General features: G+C 39.5%; 1 protein-coding gene across 1 annotated transcript; it reads right to left on the bottom strand.

The window, feature by feature from the left end:
- Positions 1-274: 274 nt before the first annotated feature.
- elapor2b (endosome-lysosome associated apoptosis and autophagy regulator family member 2b) lies at positions 275-19,554 on the bottom strand. The gene is made up of 22 exons (XM_053650610.1): positions 18,975-19,554; positions 14,145-14,265; positions 13,328-13,517; positions 13,054-13,201; positions 12,325-12,414; positions 11,952-12,057; positions 10,115-10,264; positions 9,906-9,994; positions 9,641-9,821; positions 9,361-9,489; positions 9,008-9,098; positions 7,463-7,565; positions 7,175-7,312; positions 6,832-7,095; positions 6,533-6,706; positions 5,917-6,106; positions 5,559-5,655; positions 4,121-4,222; positions 3,896-4,022; positions 3,602-3,780; positions 3,343-3,511; positions 275-2,205 (listed from the first exon to the last, which is right to left on the bottom strand). The coding sequence occupies exons 1-22, from the start codon at positions 19,089-19,091 to the stop codon at positions 2,137-2,139; spliced, it is 3,024 nt and encodes a 1,007-aa protein (XP_053506585.1). The 5' UTR covers positions 19,092-19,554; the 3' UTR covers positions 275-2,136.
- Positions 19,555-21,370: the final 1,816 nt, after the last annotated feature.

Below are 21,370 nucleotides of genomic sequence, written 5' to 3' on the forward strand. Positions count from 1 at the left end.
TAGAACTATTAAGGATTCCCCAGAGGGATAAACTGCTGTTTCTTTCTTGTTCTGGGTGAAACCTTTATTTTTTCTTAAGAGTGTAGACACTTTGGAACCCCGGAAGCTTTTTATTCACCTTGGACATTTTTTGTTCCATCTTCAGAGCTATCTCGCTACCTTGCCCACTGAGGGTCCTGTTGCCCCAAGAAAGATGCACCACCAGAGCAAATACCAATAATGAACTCAGTTCTGTGATACGTCATGATTTCAACATTCTCCCAAAACTAGCGTGTAAAGCATTCTGAAAGTTTATTAAAGCATTAGCTGAACAGTATTAAGGGAAAAGAGAAAGTACAAGAAATATTTCAAACAAGAACTCTTTACAACTCAAAATACACAGTAATACAAAACAGGAAATAGAAAACCTAGGCTACAGTGCTTGTCCTCAACAGTATCCATGGTAACACAAAGTTAAGGGGTTTTCACTGCACTCGAGTAGTCAGGGGCGGAGACTAGCTCCGTACAGTGAGAGTTCTACAGGTACGCCTGCCTCTGGCTCCCTCTATCCGCTGAACAGTGGGGTCTCTGTTTTCACCTAGTCTGAGTTTCTGAATTTGTGTTGAAAGTTAAACAGTTTTATTAACCTTCTCACAGGTTTTTACACATGATACAGTCGAGTGCAAAAGTTTGCACTCCCCTTAAAATCAAACGAAGGCAACAAATAAACAATGTATAGCTACCGATTCTTCAGTTAATATTTTCATGGTAGAAAAACAAATCAATGATCAGATTAAAAGTTTGCATCCCTCTAACTGAATGTAACTGAAATAAGTTGTCCACACTTTATAACCTTTATAACTACCTCCAAACTCGTTTGTGTCCTCCAATTAACTTTTGGATCCTCCAGACCCTCATTCTTCATCACATATTCTTTTACTCCTCTTTAAACTATTTCTGTGTTGGTTTTTCCTTCAGTTTTAAGGATATATATATTCATTTTAATGTTTTAAGATTACCCATGCATTTGATACGAATTTGCTTCTGGTAGCGGTTACGTTTGCTTTACGCTGGTCTCGTGAGCCAATTGGGGGGGGAAAAAAAGGAGGAGCTGCTTATTATTAAAAAGCCACCACCCTGAACTTTTGCCTCGTTTTCGTACTGTTGTTTGGCTCAAATCTGAAAAAGAAACTTGCTGTCTCATCCAGAAATATACGTTAGGGTTTTGTGGCACAAGTTTTTTTGTCTCTTTTTTGCTCTGATTTTCTTGTTAGCATTGTAGGCACGTCTGCATGGGGGATTTAAACATTTGCACTCGACTGTAATTTTAAGTACGCTTTTGGAGAAAGAAAAAAAAAACTGTCAACAGTGCTCTCAGTTATTTAACCAGATATAAACTGACATCAGGAAATGAAGGAGTTGTGGGATACAATGACACTTGTTTTAACTCACAATAAGTGAATGCATTAATCCTTCAAATATGACATCCTGATTTGCAGAGCAGTTTCACTTGGCACGGGTTAGCAAATGGGCTTTAATAAGGTAAAGCTGCATGGGTTCATCTCAAATCTCTTGACTCAAGTTCACATGGCCATGCAAAAAAAAAAACCCCACAAGCCTCTCTTTCTCACTGTTGCCACGTGTGTACAGCTATAAGGTTGTATTCTGTAAGTTCTGGCATGAAGCTGATTTTGGCTGTGCTCACAGTTAGTGCTCACTGGAATGTTTCTATCCTTTACTGAGTGGATTCAAATAAAGTGTGTGATTTAGTCTGAGCCAAATAATGATTCTGTTAGAGTCAGGTCTCCACTGACTATAGGTGTTGTGTAATCTATTGTCTAATCATGTGTGTAGTTAAATATATACAGTACTCAGTTAGGGAGCAAGAAAAATCATCCTGTGATGTGTGTATATGCATATGCACTGCATTTAGAAGATATGTAAACAGTTAAGAAATTTCAAAAGATCGTCCAAACAAAAAGTCAAAGCGGTTAAGATGAGTAAAGAGATGTGGGAGAGCCTGAATGCCCGAGCACCCAGCTGCAAGTCTCTCTCTCATTCTCCCTCTCTTTGTGAAGAGTGCGTCATTGTCGTTGCTGTTGCTGCTGTTGTTGTTGTTGTTGTTGTTGTTGTTCTGCTCATCCTGACCCCATCGCTCTACCCCCAGACCCATCTCTCTGCCTGAGACGACTTCAGCTGTACCGATTCACTGCTCGTTCCTTCTCCCTGTATACCAAAAAACACAAGAGTTACTCCATGAAATCTACATTACTACATGAAATCACTCAGTTTTTAAGGCAAGGCATTACAGGTATTTTTAGCTTTTTGGATAAATTGCGTCTATAACATGTCTTCTTTTGAACCGTACTTTAAAAAAAAAATACAAAAGAAAAAAACACAAAAGAAAAGTAGTTCATTTTCCACTCATTACCACTATATGAGCTGAAACTTGGCAACTTCGAAGAAGGTGTTAAGCTCCGCCCACTTTACCATAGTGTCACATTATTTTCAGAAAATCAGCTTTTTCTAGATTTGGAGTTTCTAAATGATCTGAATTCATGAAAATGTGCAGAAGGATATTATTGAGGACTTTCCAGAAATGTTGATAGCTTCAGAGCTTGTTTATGCTGAAAAATGAAGAGTGGTGTTTTCTTCATCAAACGATAAAAACATTCCAGCAAACTGTTGTGTCAAAGGTTTTCTCTGAAGCGAGTCTTCACATTGAAATGAACATTTTTTTAAATTCTAACATCACCCAAAGGTTGGATTTTTGTTTGTTTTAAGTATGCACACCTACACATTTAATTACACGAAGCCTCATTTGCCTAAATAAGTGTATTTTTATTGATTTTTTTTTTTTTTTAAATGATCAGCAATCTACAGGTAAAGGTTAATTGTAATATCTATCATTTTAAAAAATTTACCCTCATCACATGTAGTGCCTTGCTTTATAGGGAATTTTATTCATCCTTTATTTTACCAGGATATTCCCATTGAAATATAAAATCTCTTCTTCCAGGGAGTCCTGGCCAAAATAAAAAAAATAATAAATTAACGAATACATAAAATGCAACACATAAGAAAAATGATGCATAAATAAAATGATATCCAACGCTCATATGACTGCAGGTCAAAGATGACTTAAAACAAGTACATGTTTCCTTCAGGTTGGTTTGTAATCAGAAGGGCTTATTGATTTGATATCACAGCAGCAGCCCCTTCATTTTTTCCAATTACACCACCTGCTCAAATCCACACTTCCTTCCTTTACGAGCATCATTTCAACATCACAACAGCAAGGTCCTGAAATGCATCCGTGTGTGTGATTCCTCAGTTCATGTTCATGTTTATGCTGTTTCTGACCTTGCTCGCGATAGCCTTCAGTTTCCCCAGCAGCGATGGAGTGTGTGAATAAACGACGTCATCTTCGTTCTCCTCGCCCTCTCCTTCTGCCAGCGCGCAGCTGTCTGCTGCTGGCAGCTCACACTCCTTATTGGCCGACATCACGAGGCGCGAATACTTATACTCCAACCTTTTGGGTACAACAGAGGTTTGGACAGTCAGAAAGGCTTGTTATGGTGTTATATCTGGCTTTATTGATTGATTAGTACACGTTAGACACCTCTTGTTTTTCTTCCAGAAGTAGCACGTGAGAGAAATGAGGAGGACGGCTATGAATGCCCCGCCCCCTATTCCGACCTTCAGCCATAGTGGGACTGCTTCACAGGGGGTGGAGCTTTTGTCAGGGAGTGACACGCCCTTCGTGCACAGCTTCGGCTCGTTCCATACGTACAGGATGTCCTAGTGCACGTGCACGAGAAATAAATGTGTCTACTGTTACGTTTTTTTTTTTTTTGGGGTGAACTATTCCTCCAAGAGAAAAGAAAGCCTCTAAAGGAAAAGACTAGTAGGATACCTGCATGCCTCCCTTGCACGCTCCCTCTATTGAGTGGTAGTCTGCTTCAGTGCAAATGGGACACGCACTTGAACTTTCCCACAGGAAGTAAAATGTACAGCCGTCACACGTACCTGCAGGACACTTACTGAAACCCAAACGTGTAAAGAAATTCAGTATATTCTGTGTATTACCTTTAAACATGCTACTTAATAAAAAAAAAATTTAAAACACACACACACACACCTTGGAACAGTGAGGTCTCCACGCTCTCCTTTCTCAGGGTTACAGCGCAGTGTTACGACAGCACTGCGACCGTGTTCACAGGACGCCGTCAACTGCGGAGAACTTGTAGAAAGCGCGACACATTTAATAAAAAAAACCGAAAAAAGACGAGTTGGATACTAGCATCTCGTCATATCCGTTATAAATTAAACTATCACTCATCTTATTCCACTGGGTCACACTTGCGACTGACCTTGTACTGAAACGCAAGCTAGAAAGCTCATTATAAGTTGTTTTGACTTCTTATAAACATTTTTATTTGGTTGTTTTGTAATTTGGGTGTTTTGTAATTTGGGTGTTTTGTAATTGACCAAAGCAATAAACTTTTAAGCAAGCATCAAAATGTGAAAGTGCATTTGAGCTATAGAACTACCATATAACTACCATTTTTATATCCTATTCAAAGGGTCTACTATTGATAAGGACATTGCAACATGACCATATTTTTAAAACATATTTTACGCAATTTTTCATGATTCTACTTGACCAATATGGGAATGTCAAAATAATGCAAACTTTGAAACGTATCTCGTAATTTTGTTAATATCTTGATTTCTGTTGGTTGTTCAGACCTCAGATTTGGACAGAAAGTCACTGAGATGTAGTAGTTTTAGCACAAACTGTGACTTTTAGCATATATGTCTAATAAATTGGAGTCTGTAAGCCATTAATATCACTCGTGTTTGGAAATATTCACTTTTTCCTATTTTGAGGACCCCATAAGAAAAAACAACTGGCCTTCTGTGGTGATCTTTTAGACAGATAGAAAACGTTTGTCTTTATGTCTTCCAAATTTCATGTGGGAATAATATTTCTGGAGATATTAAATCCTAAACATGGCTTCCAAGATCAGATTTTTATTATTATTATTAATTATTTTAAATTAGAAAATACATTTATCAGGGAAGTGAAAAATGATGTTCGAATTCAGCTAAAATACACAATGTCACAAGCACCAAAAAAAATCTGAAATGACACGGAATGATTGTAAATAATGTTAGCTTGGACATACCGTGTCCTAATAGGAATCTAATCTATCAACGGAAAATTCAGGAATAAAAGCTCTATGGTTCCAATAAATAACCAAAATATTATTGTACAGATTTAATTAATAATTAGTTAAAAGCGTGCATTGCTGTGAGACTCAGGAAGAATTAAATCGGGGATATTTATCGTTTCTTTGAACCTAGAGACCTAAAATCCGTGAATTAAACTCCATTAGCATGACTTCCAATGCTAGATTTATTTACAGCGTTCCCTTGAACAGGACATTGTTGAATGAAGCGGTATTTAACAGTTATTCCCATCAGTTATTACATCACTGTTTACTTCAAAAATCTAACGTAACCCAACCTGCCAACTTCATCTGGATTTCTGAGATAAAACACTCAAAACTCACTGATAGAAGAAGTTGATATCTGGAAGTCTTTGAGAAGTTTCAGGGAACATGTCGGGTCTAACGCTGACTCCGTTCAGCGTGCTTTCAACTGTGGCGCCTAAGAAACAGAGACAGACAATTAAGGCCCATGCTGTTGCAGTACGCTGTCCTCAGGTAACTGACTCAGTTGTCTAATGACTTTTCACACCATCAGGAAAAGGCTAGCAGATTGATCTACAGGGTGGCAGGCTGCTGGAGGCTGTGTGCTGCTTACTCCGACTGCTACGACATTTCTGTGGCCCATAAATATGACTTACATTTTTATTAAGAATGTATTTTTATACAATAATTCCCAGTTCTAAAAGTCTTAGTGGTATACCGAGGAAGGTATCGGCTAGACTGATGGACTGGGAGGAGATGGCCGTCCTGAAGCCCCGCCCATCCGCTGGAATGATGGTTGATTGGCAGATGAAAGTCTCCACGTAATTGTTGAAGGCAGCTGATTCGCTCTGCATGTCTTTGCTGGACAGATCTGTGACGTTATCCGAACACACAGCCAACTTCCTGCCCTGCAGTGGAGAGACAGAATGAGTCTCCTGAAACAACTAGAACTATATGTTTTATGTGACCCCTGTCACTAGATCTTTGGGATTAGCTTCTTACTATTAATTTCAGATTTTGTGGTGAACATGAACTGTAACTATAAATGGATTTTAAAAAGTATGACATCATTTTGTGGTATAAAAAGAATAAAACACGTGCAGTTATAGGAAAATAAACATTGGGGTGATAACAGTAACTCCGCTTTGTTTTGGGCCACATCACAACACCCTGTTGTTGATTTATTTATTTTTTTTCCTATCACAGCAAGTGGTTTATTCCTTCTTTCTTTTAGTCTTTTTTTATGCATTTTGAGTGACATGTTCACTTAATAGCATCACGTCATCAGAAGTGTGTATGTGGATGTATGTGTGTATGTGCGTGTGTGTGTGTACCTCTGCTCCACACAGGCTGACGTTGAACTGGTGATAGTATTTCGTGCCCTTGGAGGTGAAACTCGGTCCATTCATGATGGACCCCACTGAGCTTAAGGCGCTGAGGTCATAGGTCAACGTTCGGTTCTGGTCCACATGGGAGAAGGAGCAGTCGCTGAAACACAAGGAGTGCTCCTGCACAAAGAAAACACACACACACACACACACATACAATGACTTACCAAATGTTTTTATATTCATTATCGCTCTGTGGTCACGTGCGCACACACACACACACACACACACACATACACACGCACCTTATTGCTCTTACTGCCTGGGCCGCACGTCTGGCAGGCCTCTTGTCCGTAGATGTGATGTCCAGACAGGAAGGTGTTTGGAGGACACTCCTGGCACTGGTTGGTGTCTTTGTCTATGAAGTGTCCAGCGGCGCAGGGGACACAGGACGAGCCGCTCTCCTGACTCACCATGGCGCAGGCATGGCAGGACGAGGCCGAGCCGTCCAGAGCGTTCGTGATGGTGATGGAGTAGATCTTCGCGATGTCGCTCACATAGCGACGGACCTGCGACAGAGCCAGAATGGACACCTGTTAGTTTCTGTTATAATCAATGTGTTTATACATGGATCTGTCTAATTCTTACATCTAAAGGCTTGTTGGTGCGTTGGAAGGCCCACGTGTAAGACACCGATGCGTTCTTAGTCATGATGTGTGTGTATGCTCGTCTGCTTTTGATGCCTTCCCACGACTCCACCACGTTTGTGCTCTTCCTGTTCACATCCTGCAGCAAAAACACAAACAGTCGATCACATGTCCTGTCCGTCCTCTGATACGGTGATTCAGCTATTCCTACAGAAACACCATATAGCCTTTACATGTGCATTTATGTAGTTGGACGCAGGATAGATAAGCGCGAGGGCAGGGAGCTTACCATCATAAAGTAGAGTTCACAGTCTGCACTGCAGATCGTCTCGAAGACAAATGTGATTCGACCAAACTCGCTGGCTGTGACTCCGGCTACAGACGTCGGAAGTCTATGAAAGAAACAGCAACAAAGAGGAAGTAAATATCTCGTAGTACAAATGGGCCCCTAAACAGCAGCAGCTGTGCCTCTGCCAGCTGTGCTTCAGATTTCAAACACTTTTAAAGCAATTTTTTTCTTCATTTTTAAGCCTCATATATATTATCTCCAGCGCATGTGTGATTACCACAGACAAGAATTTTAACAAACAAGAACTTTGTCCTGAGAGAAGAACAGAAAATTTTTACACTAAACTCATTTACAATGGAGGGCTAAGGGCAGTCATTGAATTCTGTGAAATGTGTAAAATAAGTTTCATTTAGAAATATTTTTTAAAAAAATGTAAAAAATGCAAATGCATTCTATAAAAATGTGACTACACCAAAACTTAGACTTACTGTATATTATAACTAAGTTTGGAGTAAAAAACATTCCAATTTAGTCAAACTTCTTGTCTGTTGTAATCACTCTTATACCACAGCGCTGTAAATTGCGCTCAAATCTGATTGGTCGGAATGTGGTGTGGATGAATGTTCTATAACGGGAGCTCTGACAGTAGTTCTGGCTGCAAGACAAATCACACTTGTATGGCAGACGCTCCATATAAACAGCTTTAAAAACATATAATCATTGATATGGAAGTTAAAATCATTTATGGAAGGAGTCTCCAGTGTCAGCAATTTGAAACTTTAAGTTTCCCAAACACGGGACAGTCTTCAGAGCTTTGTGACTTGCAGTTTCTCAGTAACATGACAAGCTGCATGGCACCTATGGTGCCGTTGGAGTATGTCCCGGGTGGAGAGGGCAGACATGTGGATGAATTGTGTGTATAAAAGCCTGGATTGCATGGTGGACAATCCTCTTTCTCGCCTGAAGGGGGCAGAGTGACAGCTCTAGCCACATCCTCTAGTCTACACAAACCTTGGGCTCCACCCATCCATACAGCACCTGCATATGCAAAAATTTGTCATTTTAAGTTTCCCAAACATGGGACAGTCTTCAGAGCTTTGTGATTTTGCGGTTTCTCAGTAACATGACAAGCTGCATTTTTGTCTTATTAACTTTGAGAGAGACAAGAGAAGCTGGTGAGGGAATGACTGCTTATAGCTGTAATAACATAAGTATTATAACTTGTTTCACAGATGATACACAATATTATATATAAATAGACACACATAATGCATGATGTGTCATTCTTATATAAGTACATAATAAAAATGAAATAGATCAATAAATTAAATACCTAAAAACCTTTCCAAAATGCTGTGGTATAAGAGGTATATACCAACCTGTAGTTCATTATTTTCCTATAACAGCAGGCTCTGTCATGTTTTATTCATTACACACACTACAGCAGTGATAGAGATTTGGATGTAACACACTGGAGTTTTCCTGTAATTGGTTACTTATTTCAGTGGCTGCTTTGTTCTTTGTCTGAAAGGGTTTTCGACTCACTTAAATCCAGGCACTCGTAGCGTGAGAATGAGATAATCATTATCAGACCCTCCAATTCCGCTGCGAATGTGGTCCCCAGCGACCTCCCACCCTGAACACACACAGCAGCAGATTCATTCAAATCATGGCATTGTAGTACAAAGACTTTAATTTGATTTCTCAACTGTATACTCAATATCAATATATATATATATCAATAAAGAGTTCCTCCTGAGTTCGTTCTCTCCATAAGAGGTTTATGAAGAACATGGAACCGTTAAAGGTTCTTACAAAAGGACCAACCAAAGCAATGTTTATTGCTTTATATATTTCTCGATTGAAACAGGAAAGCAGGCGTTTAAGTCTCTTCTCACCATTCATGTCGTCACATTTCGAGTTGCCCACATTGAAACAGGAGGACTTCATGTTGTTGGGTAAAACATTCCACCATTTATACTCGTATCCTAATGAGGGCTCCGTTCCTGCAGGACATGCCTGGCACTCTGTGGGTAAAAAAAAAAAGCAAGTCTGTCTATAACAGGTCAAATATCATTTGAACTGCAAATGAATAACTCTGTGTGTGTGTGTGTGTGTGTGTGTGTGTATGTGTGTGTCAATGCCAATGGATGATAGTGATGAAGAGTGTGTCTGGACCTATGGTGCCGTTGGAGTATGTCCCAGGTGGACAGGGCAGACATGTGGATGAATTGTGTGTATAAAAGCCTGGATTGCATGGTGGACAATCCTCTTTCTCTCCTGAAGGGGGCAGAGTGACAGCTCTAGCGACATCCTCTACACAAACCTTTGGCTCCACCCATCGATACAGCACCTGCGTCTGCAAAAATGACCAGAACGCTAAAAACCAACCAGCTCCCTGATAAAGTACTTTTGTTTCTGTATTTGGTCATGAATGTCCTACTTTGCCGTTGGCGTCACAGGCAGTGTGGATCTGGAAATAATCTTTCTCTGAGCATGGTGGCTTCTCCTTACACTCCGCCCAGCCTTCCTCTAAAGAAAAGAAATTTCACACAGCCAGAATATACAACTGAATAAAACAAGAATGCATCATTTACAACATGTGAAAAGCTCAGTGTGTGTGTGTGTGTGTGTGTGTGTGTGTGTGTGTACCGGAGTACTGGGTCTCTGGGCACGAGGTGCATGAGCTAGCTCCTTTACTCGAGTAGGTGTTTCTTTGACAGAGATCACAGAAGGACGAGCCTGGTGTTTTACTGAAGGTGCCTGGTCTGCACAGGAAACACTCAGACGTGTATGCTACACCTGTATCACACACCGAAACGACTAATGTACAATCCAACAAATAACTTTTGTTTTTTTTACTCAGACCAAAACTGACTAAAATAGTATTTACAGGCCATATCTACTAACATTATGTGCTGTCACAAACCATATTTATTGCTTTTTATTAGGCACACACATGGGGCTTTTAGCATCTATAATAAAATCAGTCGAGGGATCACCACTGTTTTGAGTTGCTGCCTCAGTGTATGTGCATTCATAGGGTTTTTCCTTCTTAAAACACAAAATACTGGGTGGAGAACCATATAAAATGATAATTATACCCACTTATTCCAGTTTATCAAGGATGGTTGTAATTGCTGTTACCACATGCACGATTTATTACCAGATGTTATTTTTACTGCAGACATGATGGGTACAAAGACAGAGTGTTCAAGCATGTATCAGTTTTATTCAAGGACTAATACAATTTTGTATTCATTCATTACCAGTGTGTAATATTCTTCCAAGTCATGTTATTTTATTGTAGTAAATCAAGAATGCCTTAAATCGAAAAAGAACAGTTAACCATCCTTCAGTTCAGATTATTTCCAGGATACCAACAGGCTAAAAAATATTTTTTAAAAACTTGAATCCAGCATCCTAAAGAATTCTTTAGTCTCTCTGAAGCCATCCCTAATGCTACGCGTGTTTTTCTTTCAGTAAAGCTTCAAAACATCTATAAATAGCCAAGAACCATTAATCTGCCTCAGTTGTATTCATTCAAGTTTATAATCCTCATTGCTAAGGCTGGCCAGCTAGCTAACGCGTCCTGAGAGGATTTTAAAGGTATCGTCTAAAATGCCATTCATATTCATCACTAAAGCTAGCCAACAGGGTAATATGAGATAACCAGACAAAATTTCTTATAGGAGTTTAGTCATATTTATGAATATTTATAATCTTCATTGTTACTGCTAGCTAGCACGAGCTAACACAACATGTGAGAGGATTTTAAAATCCTCATTCTCTTAAATGTATCTTCTTCATTGGTAATGGTAGCTAACAAGGTAATAAAAGCTAACCTGACAGGATTTATGTAATTTTTTTTTTTAAAGTCACATTCATGAATGTTTAAAAAGAGATAACATAACTCCCCATCATCTTCATTGCTAATGTAAGTTAAAAAAAAATAATAATAATAATAAAAAAGTTGATATAAGCTAATATGACCTGATAAAAATACAAGCCATGTTCATAAATGTTTCTCTGTTAATGCTAGATAACATGAGCTAACCTGATCAAATCTCTGAGAGGATTTTAAAGTCATTCTCTTTAATGTCCATCATCATTTCTTATAGCCAACAAAGTAATATGAGCTAACCTGACTGGATTTACATACAGTATATTCATAAAAAGTTTTTTTAACATTCACTATTAACACTAGCTAACATTCGCTAACTAGACCGAATTCCTGAGAGGATTTTAAACTCAATATCTTACATATTTATCATCTTCATTGTTAATGCTAGCCAACAAATATGAGCTAACCTGACAGGATTTATGAAAATAGTTTAAATGTTTATCATTGATACTGTTAATGATAACTAGATGACTAAAAACAGCTAACTTATAGGTTATTTACTAGTACAAATAAAGTATAACTAGTTGCTAAAACACCTAAACTAAAGAGAGAATAAAAAGTCACTGAGACTAGAATTTCTCACACCTTCAATCTGAATGTTTTTCAGCAGGACAGGCTTCACAGGTTTCCCTCCCAGAAGAATGCCTGTGGTCCTCCAGTACAAGATATTAGTGCCTGACTTCAGGGTCACCTACAACAGCAAGCATAAAGGTGTTTTTAGTGTGCTTGTTGTCTAATATGTTATATAACCATGCCCTTTTAATTCTGCTTCTTTTTTTTTTTGTCCTGTCTATAATGAGCCATTTGGCTTCACCTAACACATTTCCATCATGGATATTGATGCTGATTAAAGTGTATTGTACTTTAATAATTGTACTAGATTAATAACTAAAGAAAGAGAGAAAGGAAGTCTACATCTAGGATTTGTAGCGTGAGACAAAACCGAAATCTCACTGACCGTGTGTGTTTCCCATTCGCCATTAGACGTGAGTTTGATCCATTTCTGGTCTGCTGACTGGTCCATTTCCTGGCACTGATCATTCTGAATCTGTAAGAACAAATTGGGTGAGCAATACTGTATAGCTCTGTAATTCCCAGGTACTCTGAGGGTGTTTTTACCAGAAACTACAATTCTGCATTAGCATTTGTTGCTAACTTCTCTCATACATCAGCACCTCCGACACTTTAGGAGAACCTATATAATTAATAAATAAATATACCTGCAGTGCCAATAATGTAACTGCTGGAAGATTGGTTAAGGTAGTGGGAGGTAGGCTAAAGTAAACATATGAGAGGACTGAAATGATCATAAAGCAAGACGTTATTATGAGTTGTTAACGCTTTCTTCACTCCACATATCTGGCACTAGCACATTTTCAGTGGCTATATAAGACACTTATTTACAGACAAAGTAACGTCTTTCCCTGCCATTTCCAGAACGAAGAAATGACTCAAATTGAATCAAGTTATTGGACACCTAGGCCCAGGAGCGTCGCGCTTTAATGAGTGTACACCTTAAACCCTTAGGCAAGCCCCATCCGCCATTTTCAGGTGGACCAGGGATCGGTTCTCGCATCCACACCTGGGTTCAGGAATAGCTTTACGCTTGAGAAAACATCCCAAACTCTCAGTGAAATCAGACTCGGGTTCAGAAGAAAATCACGTGTGAAACGTTAATCAAACTCACAAAGAACTCGAAGAAGATGTTGTTGTCAACATATTGGTAGTCGAAGGAGACTGAGCCCTGTTTCATCAGATGAACCGCATACACAAGCGAAACCGTGCACTCGTCCCGATTTGACTCTAAGTGAGTACCCTGAGGTGTCCATGTGGAACTACACACACACACACACACACACACAATGATACACACATACCACAGTAATGAAAGCGAAGTACAAGAACAGAACAAATATGTCAGTGCTTAATTATGTTTGTGTTCATTTAAGAACATGACCAACTTGTTACAGGACAGGGTTTCATCTCCGGCTCCCTCGGGCTCCATGTAGGTGGTTAAGCTGCTGAATCCGGCAGGAATGGAGTCCCATTGGTCGAAACGAACGCCACTACCTAGTGAATAGGATCCTGCTGCACAGGCTGTACACTGCTGAGAGGACATCTCCAAAAACTTTCCTGCTTCACAGGAGAACGCTGTAACACACACACACACACACACACACACACACACACCACAAACTGGTACATTTATACATTTAAGATACACTGCCACTGAAATGATTCTGAACCACTGAAGGTTCTTATGTTTTCTTACAGTTTAGTCACTACTATAGTTATGTCACTAAAGTGGCAGACTAAAAAAATGATGTAGAACAGCAATTAAATAAGGAAATTCATATGTTTGTGGACCTTATTAACTATCAACTAAGGCATGGGCATTTGCAGGATAAAGCCATTAAGCCTGTACATATAGTGGTCCTTGAAATTTTGTGAACCCTTTCGAATTTTCTATATTTTTGCATAAATATGACCTAAAACATCGTCAAAAAGTCCTAAAAGTAAACAAAGCGAACCCAATTGAACAAATGAGACAAAATATTATACTTGGTCATTTATTTATTAAGGAAAATGATCCGATATTACATATCTGGCATTAAAACGTTTCAAGCCCTTAAACTTACTACAGGAGTCACAGCTTGGTAATGCTGCATTCGATATATCACACTGATTTATTTTCTGCAGCATTGCAAGAGCGTTGTAAATTATATGAAGCCGGGGTCCATATACTAATTCCCAAACACACACACACATATGACTTACTGCAGTCCGTGCCTCTGACAGGCTCTGGTAGGCCACTGCAGCTGCCCTGTTGATGAGGAATGGCCACTCTCCAGCGTGAACCTGTACTGTCACACTCCGTGTACTCAAAGTAGTAGTCTCCCTGAAACACAAACCAACACCAGGAACATTCATTGGCCAGAAGGAAGACAACCAGCTTAGTGATAGCATGGTGGAAAGTGATAATTGTGTCATTTTTACAACATTGTCCATCATTTTATCCATATTCAAGTCCATCCATACATTTTCCATACGGCTTATCCTACACAGGGTCGCAGGGAGTCTATCCCCGGGAACTTGGGGCACAAGGCGGGGGACACCCTGGATGGGATGGCAACCCATCGCAAGGCATCATCGCACACACATTCACAAACTATGAACAATATGGAAATGCCAGTCATGCTACAGCGCATGTCTTTGGACTAGGGGGAGGAAGCTGGAATACCCAGAGGAAACCTCTGAACATGCAAACAATGGGCGGATTCCCCAACCCCGGAGGTGTGAGGCAAATATGCTAACCACTAAGCCACCATGCCTCCCATATTCAAATTTAAATTGTATTGGTCACACGCACAGACATACACAGTACGATCTGCAGTGAAATGCTCTTTATGACTTTCCAGTGACATAAAAACTGAATTTACATTAAAAACAGAATGTAGAAGTAAAAAAAAAAATTAGAAAATCAAGGATATAAAAGATAGATGGCGAAAAAAAGTATAGACTATGTGGAATAAAGTGCAGATATGTGCAGTTGCTTGAGCAATACAATGCTGTGCAACATTGAGCTGAAGTAGTTGCAGTGAAAAATTCCAGTGAAACAACTAACATATAAAATAAATATTTCAGAATACAGGATATGCCGTGTATATTAACGGGAATGTAGGAGGTGTGGGTGTTGTGCAAACAAATCCAATGTCTTGTATTTATGTGTATGTATAAATAGTCCTGGGAAATAGTACCATATGATGTATCTTCAAGAGTCCGTTCTGGTGTATAAAGTACAAACACACACAAACATTATATACATTACAACGTGCTGTTTTGTGTTGGGAAAGGTGTTTGTAATTCCCAGATATTGGTAGGTTTTAGCTCTGAAACCCTACATATCTAGTGCGGTGAGATAGTCTGCTTAGTTTGATGCATACATTAATAATGATATTAATACACATTAAGTAACTAACACTTGTATTAACTGATTTTTTTTTTCATAATAAATCGAATAAACCAAATATCCCACATGCATTATCCCATGTTCGTCCCATCGATGAGTAAAATGAAGCCCATAATGACCAACAACACCTTAATGAACATGTTTACGCTTGTTCACTGGGAAACTTCAGAACTGAGGCTAAAAAGCAAGATCCAAGATTTACACATTTACACTTCAGGACTTTTTCAACATTTAGGAACAATTTGTTGCTAATTTCTATACACTTCAGTTTTGCATGGAATGAACATTAGCCAATGCAGGTATATTTCATTAACATTTATAAAACTGATAGTTTCACTTCTAAACTCTGATTGGCGAAGGTTGTTGTAAGATCTTCGAATTATGACACCTGTGACCACATGACAATAACTGAAGTCTGTATTTCTGCACCAAACTTACAAAACCGTTACCCTTACGCCATTATTCTTTCCATAGAATACCCTAATCTTTGTCTGTTATGTTGCTTAGCAGCCAAGCGTAACGTTAACAGACTACATTGTGTGGTGGAGTAACTGTTTACTGGGAATATTATTCGCAATAAATGATTTATTGTACACTGGATTTGATCGTATCGGTTTTGTCGCTGTTTTCAAAAAGCAATAAGCATGTCGCCACCCTAACCGTGATATAAAATTACTGTTACACATTGCCTATTGATTGTGGTTTATTGATTTATTAAATAAACATCAGTTTGCATGTATTAGCTTACTATGTTACATTATTAACAGTGCTTATGCTTTATTAATGCATTTCTGAGAAATCGTAGTTGACTACAGACACAGATACGTATTTTGTGATACAAACATGAACACTTTCTGGTCCACCGTAGTTGCCAGGGAGACAACAGCGAGCCTCGTGACTGTTGTCATGACGGTCGCTTACTTCTGTCCAGCAGTGTGTGAATAGTAATGAATTGCAGCCTGACATATACTGATAACAGTCCAAAATAATGAGGTGACAGAAGGCCTGGCTGCCGTAAACATCTCTCTCTCTCTCTCTCTCTCTCTCTCTCTCTCTGTGTGTGTGTGTGTGTGTGTGTGTGTAGACAGACAGATAAGGCTGTGAGCTCTGTCATGCTAATCAGTGTTCTCTCGTCTAAAGCACACACTGAAAATACTTTCTCTGGTCATTCAAGGCCTTAAAAGCACTTCCAAACAAAGTCCCATTGACACACCTGATGCACTCGCCCCACTGGGGTTCATAATCTTCTGTCCTACATTTTATCTTCAACCAGACGGAATCTTATAACACCAAGATCTCAAGATGTAGATAGATACTCTGTACGTGAAGCCAAAAGTTTAAAATTACATTTCTTGCAATAACCAGATGATCTGTAGGCGGGGGGGAGATAACATTATTATTATTATTATTATTATTATTATTATTATTGTTGTTGTTGGTATTGTTATTGTTATTATTATTAATATAATAAATGGATCTAGATAAAAGCATGCAGTGTGTGACAGTGTGTAGCTAAGCTAAATTGTAATATGCCTGTTAATGGTTTTCTAAAGAGCCACACAGTTTATTTTACACCGAGGCAGGTGCTGCTCTCCAGGGAGTGCTCGGTTACAGCACGCTATTATAACACTGAAAAGATGGAGGCACTTAACTCAGCAGTGCACCTGCTGCTGTTACACCAGCCCCAATCCATGTGTGTGTGTGTGTGTGTGTGTGTGTGTGTGTGTGTGTGTGTATGTAAAGAGAGTGGGAGTGCATTAAAGCAGAGCTCCTGTAATTCTGGTTTATGTAAAGGGCATGTGGATTAAAGCATAAATCATAGCACATCATAATGGTGATAATGATGATGATGATGATGATGATGATGAAAGGCTATATTAATCTTTACAACTAACATGATCTCTAGTGGCATCGTTTATTCCGTAATGAAAGTCTGAGTTTATAAGTCTTTCATCTACATGTTGGTCCATTTTCACATTCGTTTCATACAGTACCCAGAATGCCGTTCCACTACCCATTGATAATGGTGCCGGTGGGATTTAGCCCTCGCTCCAATTCTACCTAAAGGGAGTGATGCAGCAGCACTTTAGTAATTCGTATTCTATCCAGCTCTCTCACTTCTTCATGCTAATACCGTCATCAATGCCATCGCTCTCATCATCTCTAGCTGTGCCAATTCTCTGCCGTAACTCAGCGCTGAGGTGTCATAAAGCTGCATTGCATTCTGGGACATTGAGTGCAAGACGTGCTGTTTCCATCTCTTCTGCACCAGATTTCTCATTAATGTGCAACTGGACAAAATAGTGAGTGAGAAAAGAAGCTCTCGTGCTTTTGCTTTTTATGAGCTAGCAGCAAAATTTGACCATTATACCTAATGTTTTACATTTTCTCTTCTATTAAACTCGACTGTAACTTAACAGTAACGTCCCCTTGTGACACCAGCATGCCCCACGACCGCTAACTTCATACAGGAATAATGATAATACAGCATCAACCAACACAATACCATCAGAATGGTTAAATACATCACAGCTAATTCAATATAGATATATTTAATGGGATTCGGGGTGGAGTTTTCCTTTCATTTGAATGTTTTAATGTATTGTTTTGATGCCAAAGCATGGAACACTGAGATAAACTAAACCCTCAGGACAGAATCCTAATATTTACATTTGTTTTAATTAGCTACATGATATCAAAGTATAAGAACTGCTTATAATAACATATAATTGTTGTTCCTCATGAAAGAAGGAGGCTCAAAGCTTCCTCGTTTACTAAATCTCAGTACTGATGAGAGAAATATGAAATTAAACATGCTTAATGCCCAACTCTGGTATCTAAGAGCAGCTATTCCTGTCCTGTAGGTGTGACAGAAGATCCACAGACACCTCGCTTTGCCAGATCACACTAATACAACGGACACCGGAAGTGTGTGTGAGTGTGTGTGAGTCTGTGTAAGACTGTGTGTGTGTAATCCGCTTTCACAAACACTTCCTATTGCACTTCAAAGGACTGTTGTAATGCGCGTTGTACTTTTTTTTTTTTTTAATAAGATCAGGAGTAAACAAGTTACTGGCGTTTAGTCTGTTTGTTTTTTCGCCCCAGACATTTTATCCTGCATCTGAACAGAGGAAACATGAAAGGAGGCAGCGGCGCAGTGCGCTTTAATCTGATTGGTCAGCTGCGTGGTGCGTCATCATATTATAGGAACATTGCTTTATAGGCTAAAGGCTTTTATATATTTAAACCAACAGTAAACAAATAAATAACAATGTCCTATTTTGCAGATGAAAGGCTATAGGTTTAAAAAATCGAAAATAAAATCAAAGATAAGATAAACACTGTTCTTACACTGTTCAATCAGTGATAGGTCATATTTCCAGTTATTTACAAAGCTCGCGCTGGTTTGATGTCATATCCTAATTTACATTCGGGTCATGGGTTTCATTTTGCTAACCCCGTTAAAGACAAGTTTCGCGTTTGTTTTACTTCACGCGCAGTGCTCTTACACGACATCGCGTGTTAGACAGAATGTCATTTCGTAGGATCATGTAAAAATAAATAAATAAACAAACAAACAAACAAACAAATAAATAAATAAAGCACACCGACTCGGTCTCCTTTGTCGCCCCGCTTACCTCTCGACACGGTGGCAGGTTGGCTGACGCGCGCGCCCGCGGGAGAGCGCACAGGAGAAGCAGCGACACGCAGCGCGCGACACGACACCACGTAGCGCATCTCGTCCTTTCCTCCATCTTCCCGAGGAGGAACAGAGAGGCAGCGGTGCGGTACTAACACTCCATCAGCTGTCTCAGTGTGTGTGTGTATGTGTGTGTGTGTGTGTGTGTGATCGCCGGATGCTATGCTGACGGGTTCGCCGAGGTCGCGCAGCTTGTCGCGAGTGCGCTCGTGCGGCTTTGACTGGCAGCGCCTCTGACGTCACATTAATTCTAGTGTCGCGCGCTGCTAATGGCGGAGATCCCGACAACGGGCGGCGGTGTACTGTGCAGAGGTGCATTTAGTGCACGGATGTGACTTTTAAGCTTCTTTTTACAATTACTTCTGCATGTCTGGTATCTCAGATCTGAGGAGATGCAGAAGGAGGAAAGTTATGGGACAGTGTGTTCACCAGTGAGATGATGATGATGATGATGATGATGATCCATCCATCCATTCTCTATACCACTTATCCTTCTGGGTCGCGGGGTACCTGGAGCCTATCCCAGGGAGCATGGGGCACAAGGCAGGGTACACCCTGGACAGGGTGCCAATCCATCACAGGGCACAATCACACACACATTCACACACACATTCATACACCACAGATACTTTAGACACGCCAATCAGCCTACCATGCATGTCTTTGGACTGGAGAAGAAACCCGAGAACCCGGAGGAAACCCCCGCAGCTTGGGGAGAACATGCAAACTCCACACACACAGGGCAATGGCAGGAATCGAACCCCCAACCGTGGAGGTGTGAGGTGATGATGAGGATGATGATAATAATAATAATAATAATAATAATAATAATAATAATAATAATAACAATAGCTAGACTGTGTAATTCCTGCAGATACTGCGAGTGTGTTGCAGTGAACATCTACATCAGTCAGCTGTTTTACACACACACACACACACACACACACACACACACACACACACACATACACATGTCACAATTTAAAGTCATAAAGTTTAAGTTAATATAAAGTTTGCATATTTATATCCGGGTTTGGGGCTTTTCCAATTTACATGTGTATTTTAAGCCTTTTGGGGCATTTAGAGGTTATATGTCGGGCATTTCTTTTTTGGTTTGGGTGATTTAGCATTCAGTGGTTTATACTTGAACAAAAAAAAAGAAAAATACCTTTCTCAATAATTTATTTAACAGAAATATCAATAAATGTGATATTCTTCTTTGAAAAAGTAAGTATACCCTTTGCCTCAGAAGTTAGTATTGCCCCCCTTAGCAGAAATAACTTCTTGTAGGTGTTTTGCATAATTGTCCACCATTCATCCATGCAATTTTCTTTCAGTTGCAAGATGTTTGAGGGTTTTCTTGCATGTACTGCCCATTTCAAATCCCTCCACAACAATTCAGTGGGATTCAAATCCGGGCTTTGACTAGGCCATTCCATAACCCTCCATTTCTTCTTTTTGAGCCATTTCCTGGTGGATTTGCTAGTATACTACCAATCACTATCCTATTGAAAGGTCCACTTTCAGTTCACCCTCAACTTTTAGACAGATAGCCTCACATTATCTTCAAGCATTCTTTGATAAAATGCAAAATTCATAGTTGAATTAATGAATGCAAGCTGTCCAGTCCCTGAGGCATCGAAGCAACCCCAAACCTTAACACTTCCACCACCGTGCTTCACAGTTGGTATGAGGTGCTTCTCCTGAAATGCTGTCTTTGGTCAGCACCAAACATGTCTGCTGTTACTGTAGCCAAAGAACTCTATCTTTGAATCATTCTTTAGTTATTACATTTTGGGATTCTTGGAGACTTATTTTTGCATCAGACGGTCTACTCTTGGGCTGAATTTGCTGGGAAAGCCAGTCCCAAATTGGCAGTCATTTGAAATCTGTGCCATTTGTAGATGATTTTCTTACAGTGGAATGATGTACTTCAAATAATTTGGAGATCTTTTTAAATCCCTTGCCAGACTCATAGGCATCCACAACCTTTTTTCTGAAGGCCGTATAGAACTCTTTAGATCTTGGCATGATGACACCACACACCTCAATAGCAAAGGGAACACCAGACACTAGATATCAGAGCGGTATAAGTAAGGCAGGTTCCACCTGCACTCCCTAAGCAGGTTCTAATCACTGGCACACAATTTTATGGATTTTTAATTTTATGGATTTTAAGGTGTGATAAATGTAGGGGTGTACTTACTTCTTCCATGTGACTAATCTGTTTGTTTGTTTTTTTGTTAATTTAATTTGTGAAAATTACAACGAAATGTAAATTTTATGTGTTATTTTATAGAGTGCATCACCTCTATGAATACTCACTGTTTCAAA

Source organism: Ictalurus furcatus, chromosome 19 (assembly GCF_023375685.1).
Source record: "Ictalurus furcatus strain D&B chromosome 19, Billie_1.0, whole genome shotgun sequence".
Lineage (NCBI taxonomy): Eukaryota > Metazoa > Chordata > Actinopteri > Siluriformes > Ictaluridae > Ictalurus > Ictalurus furcatus.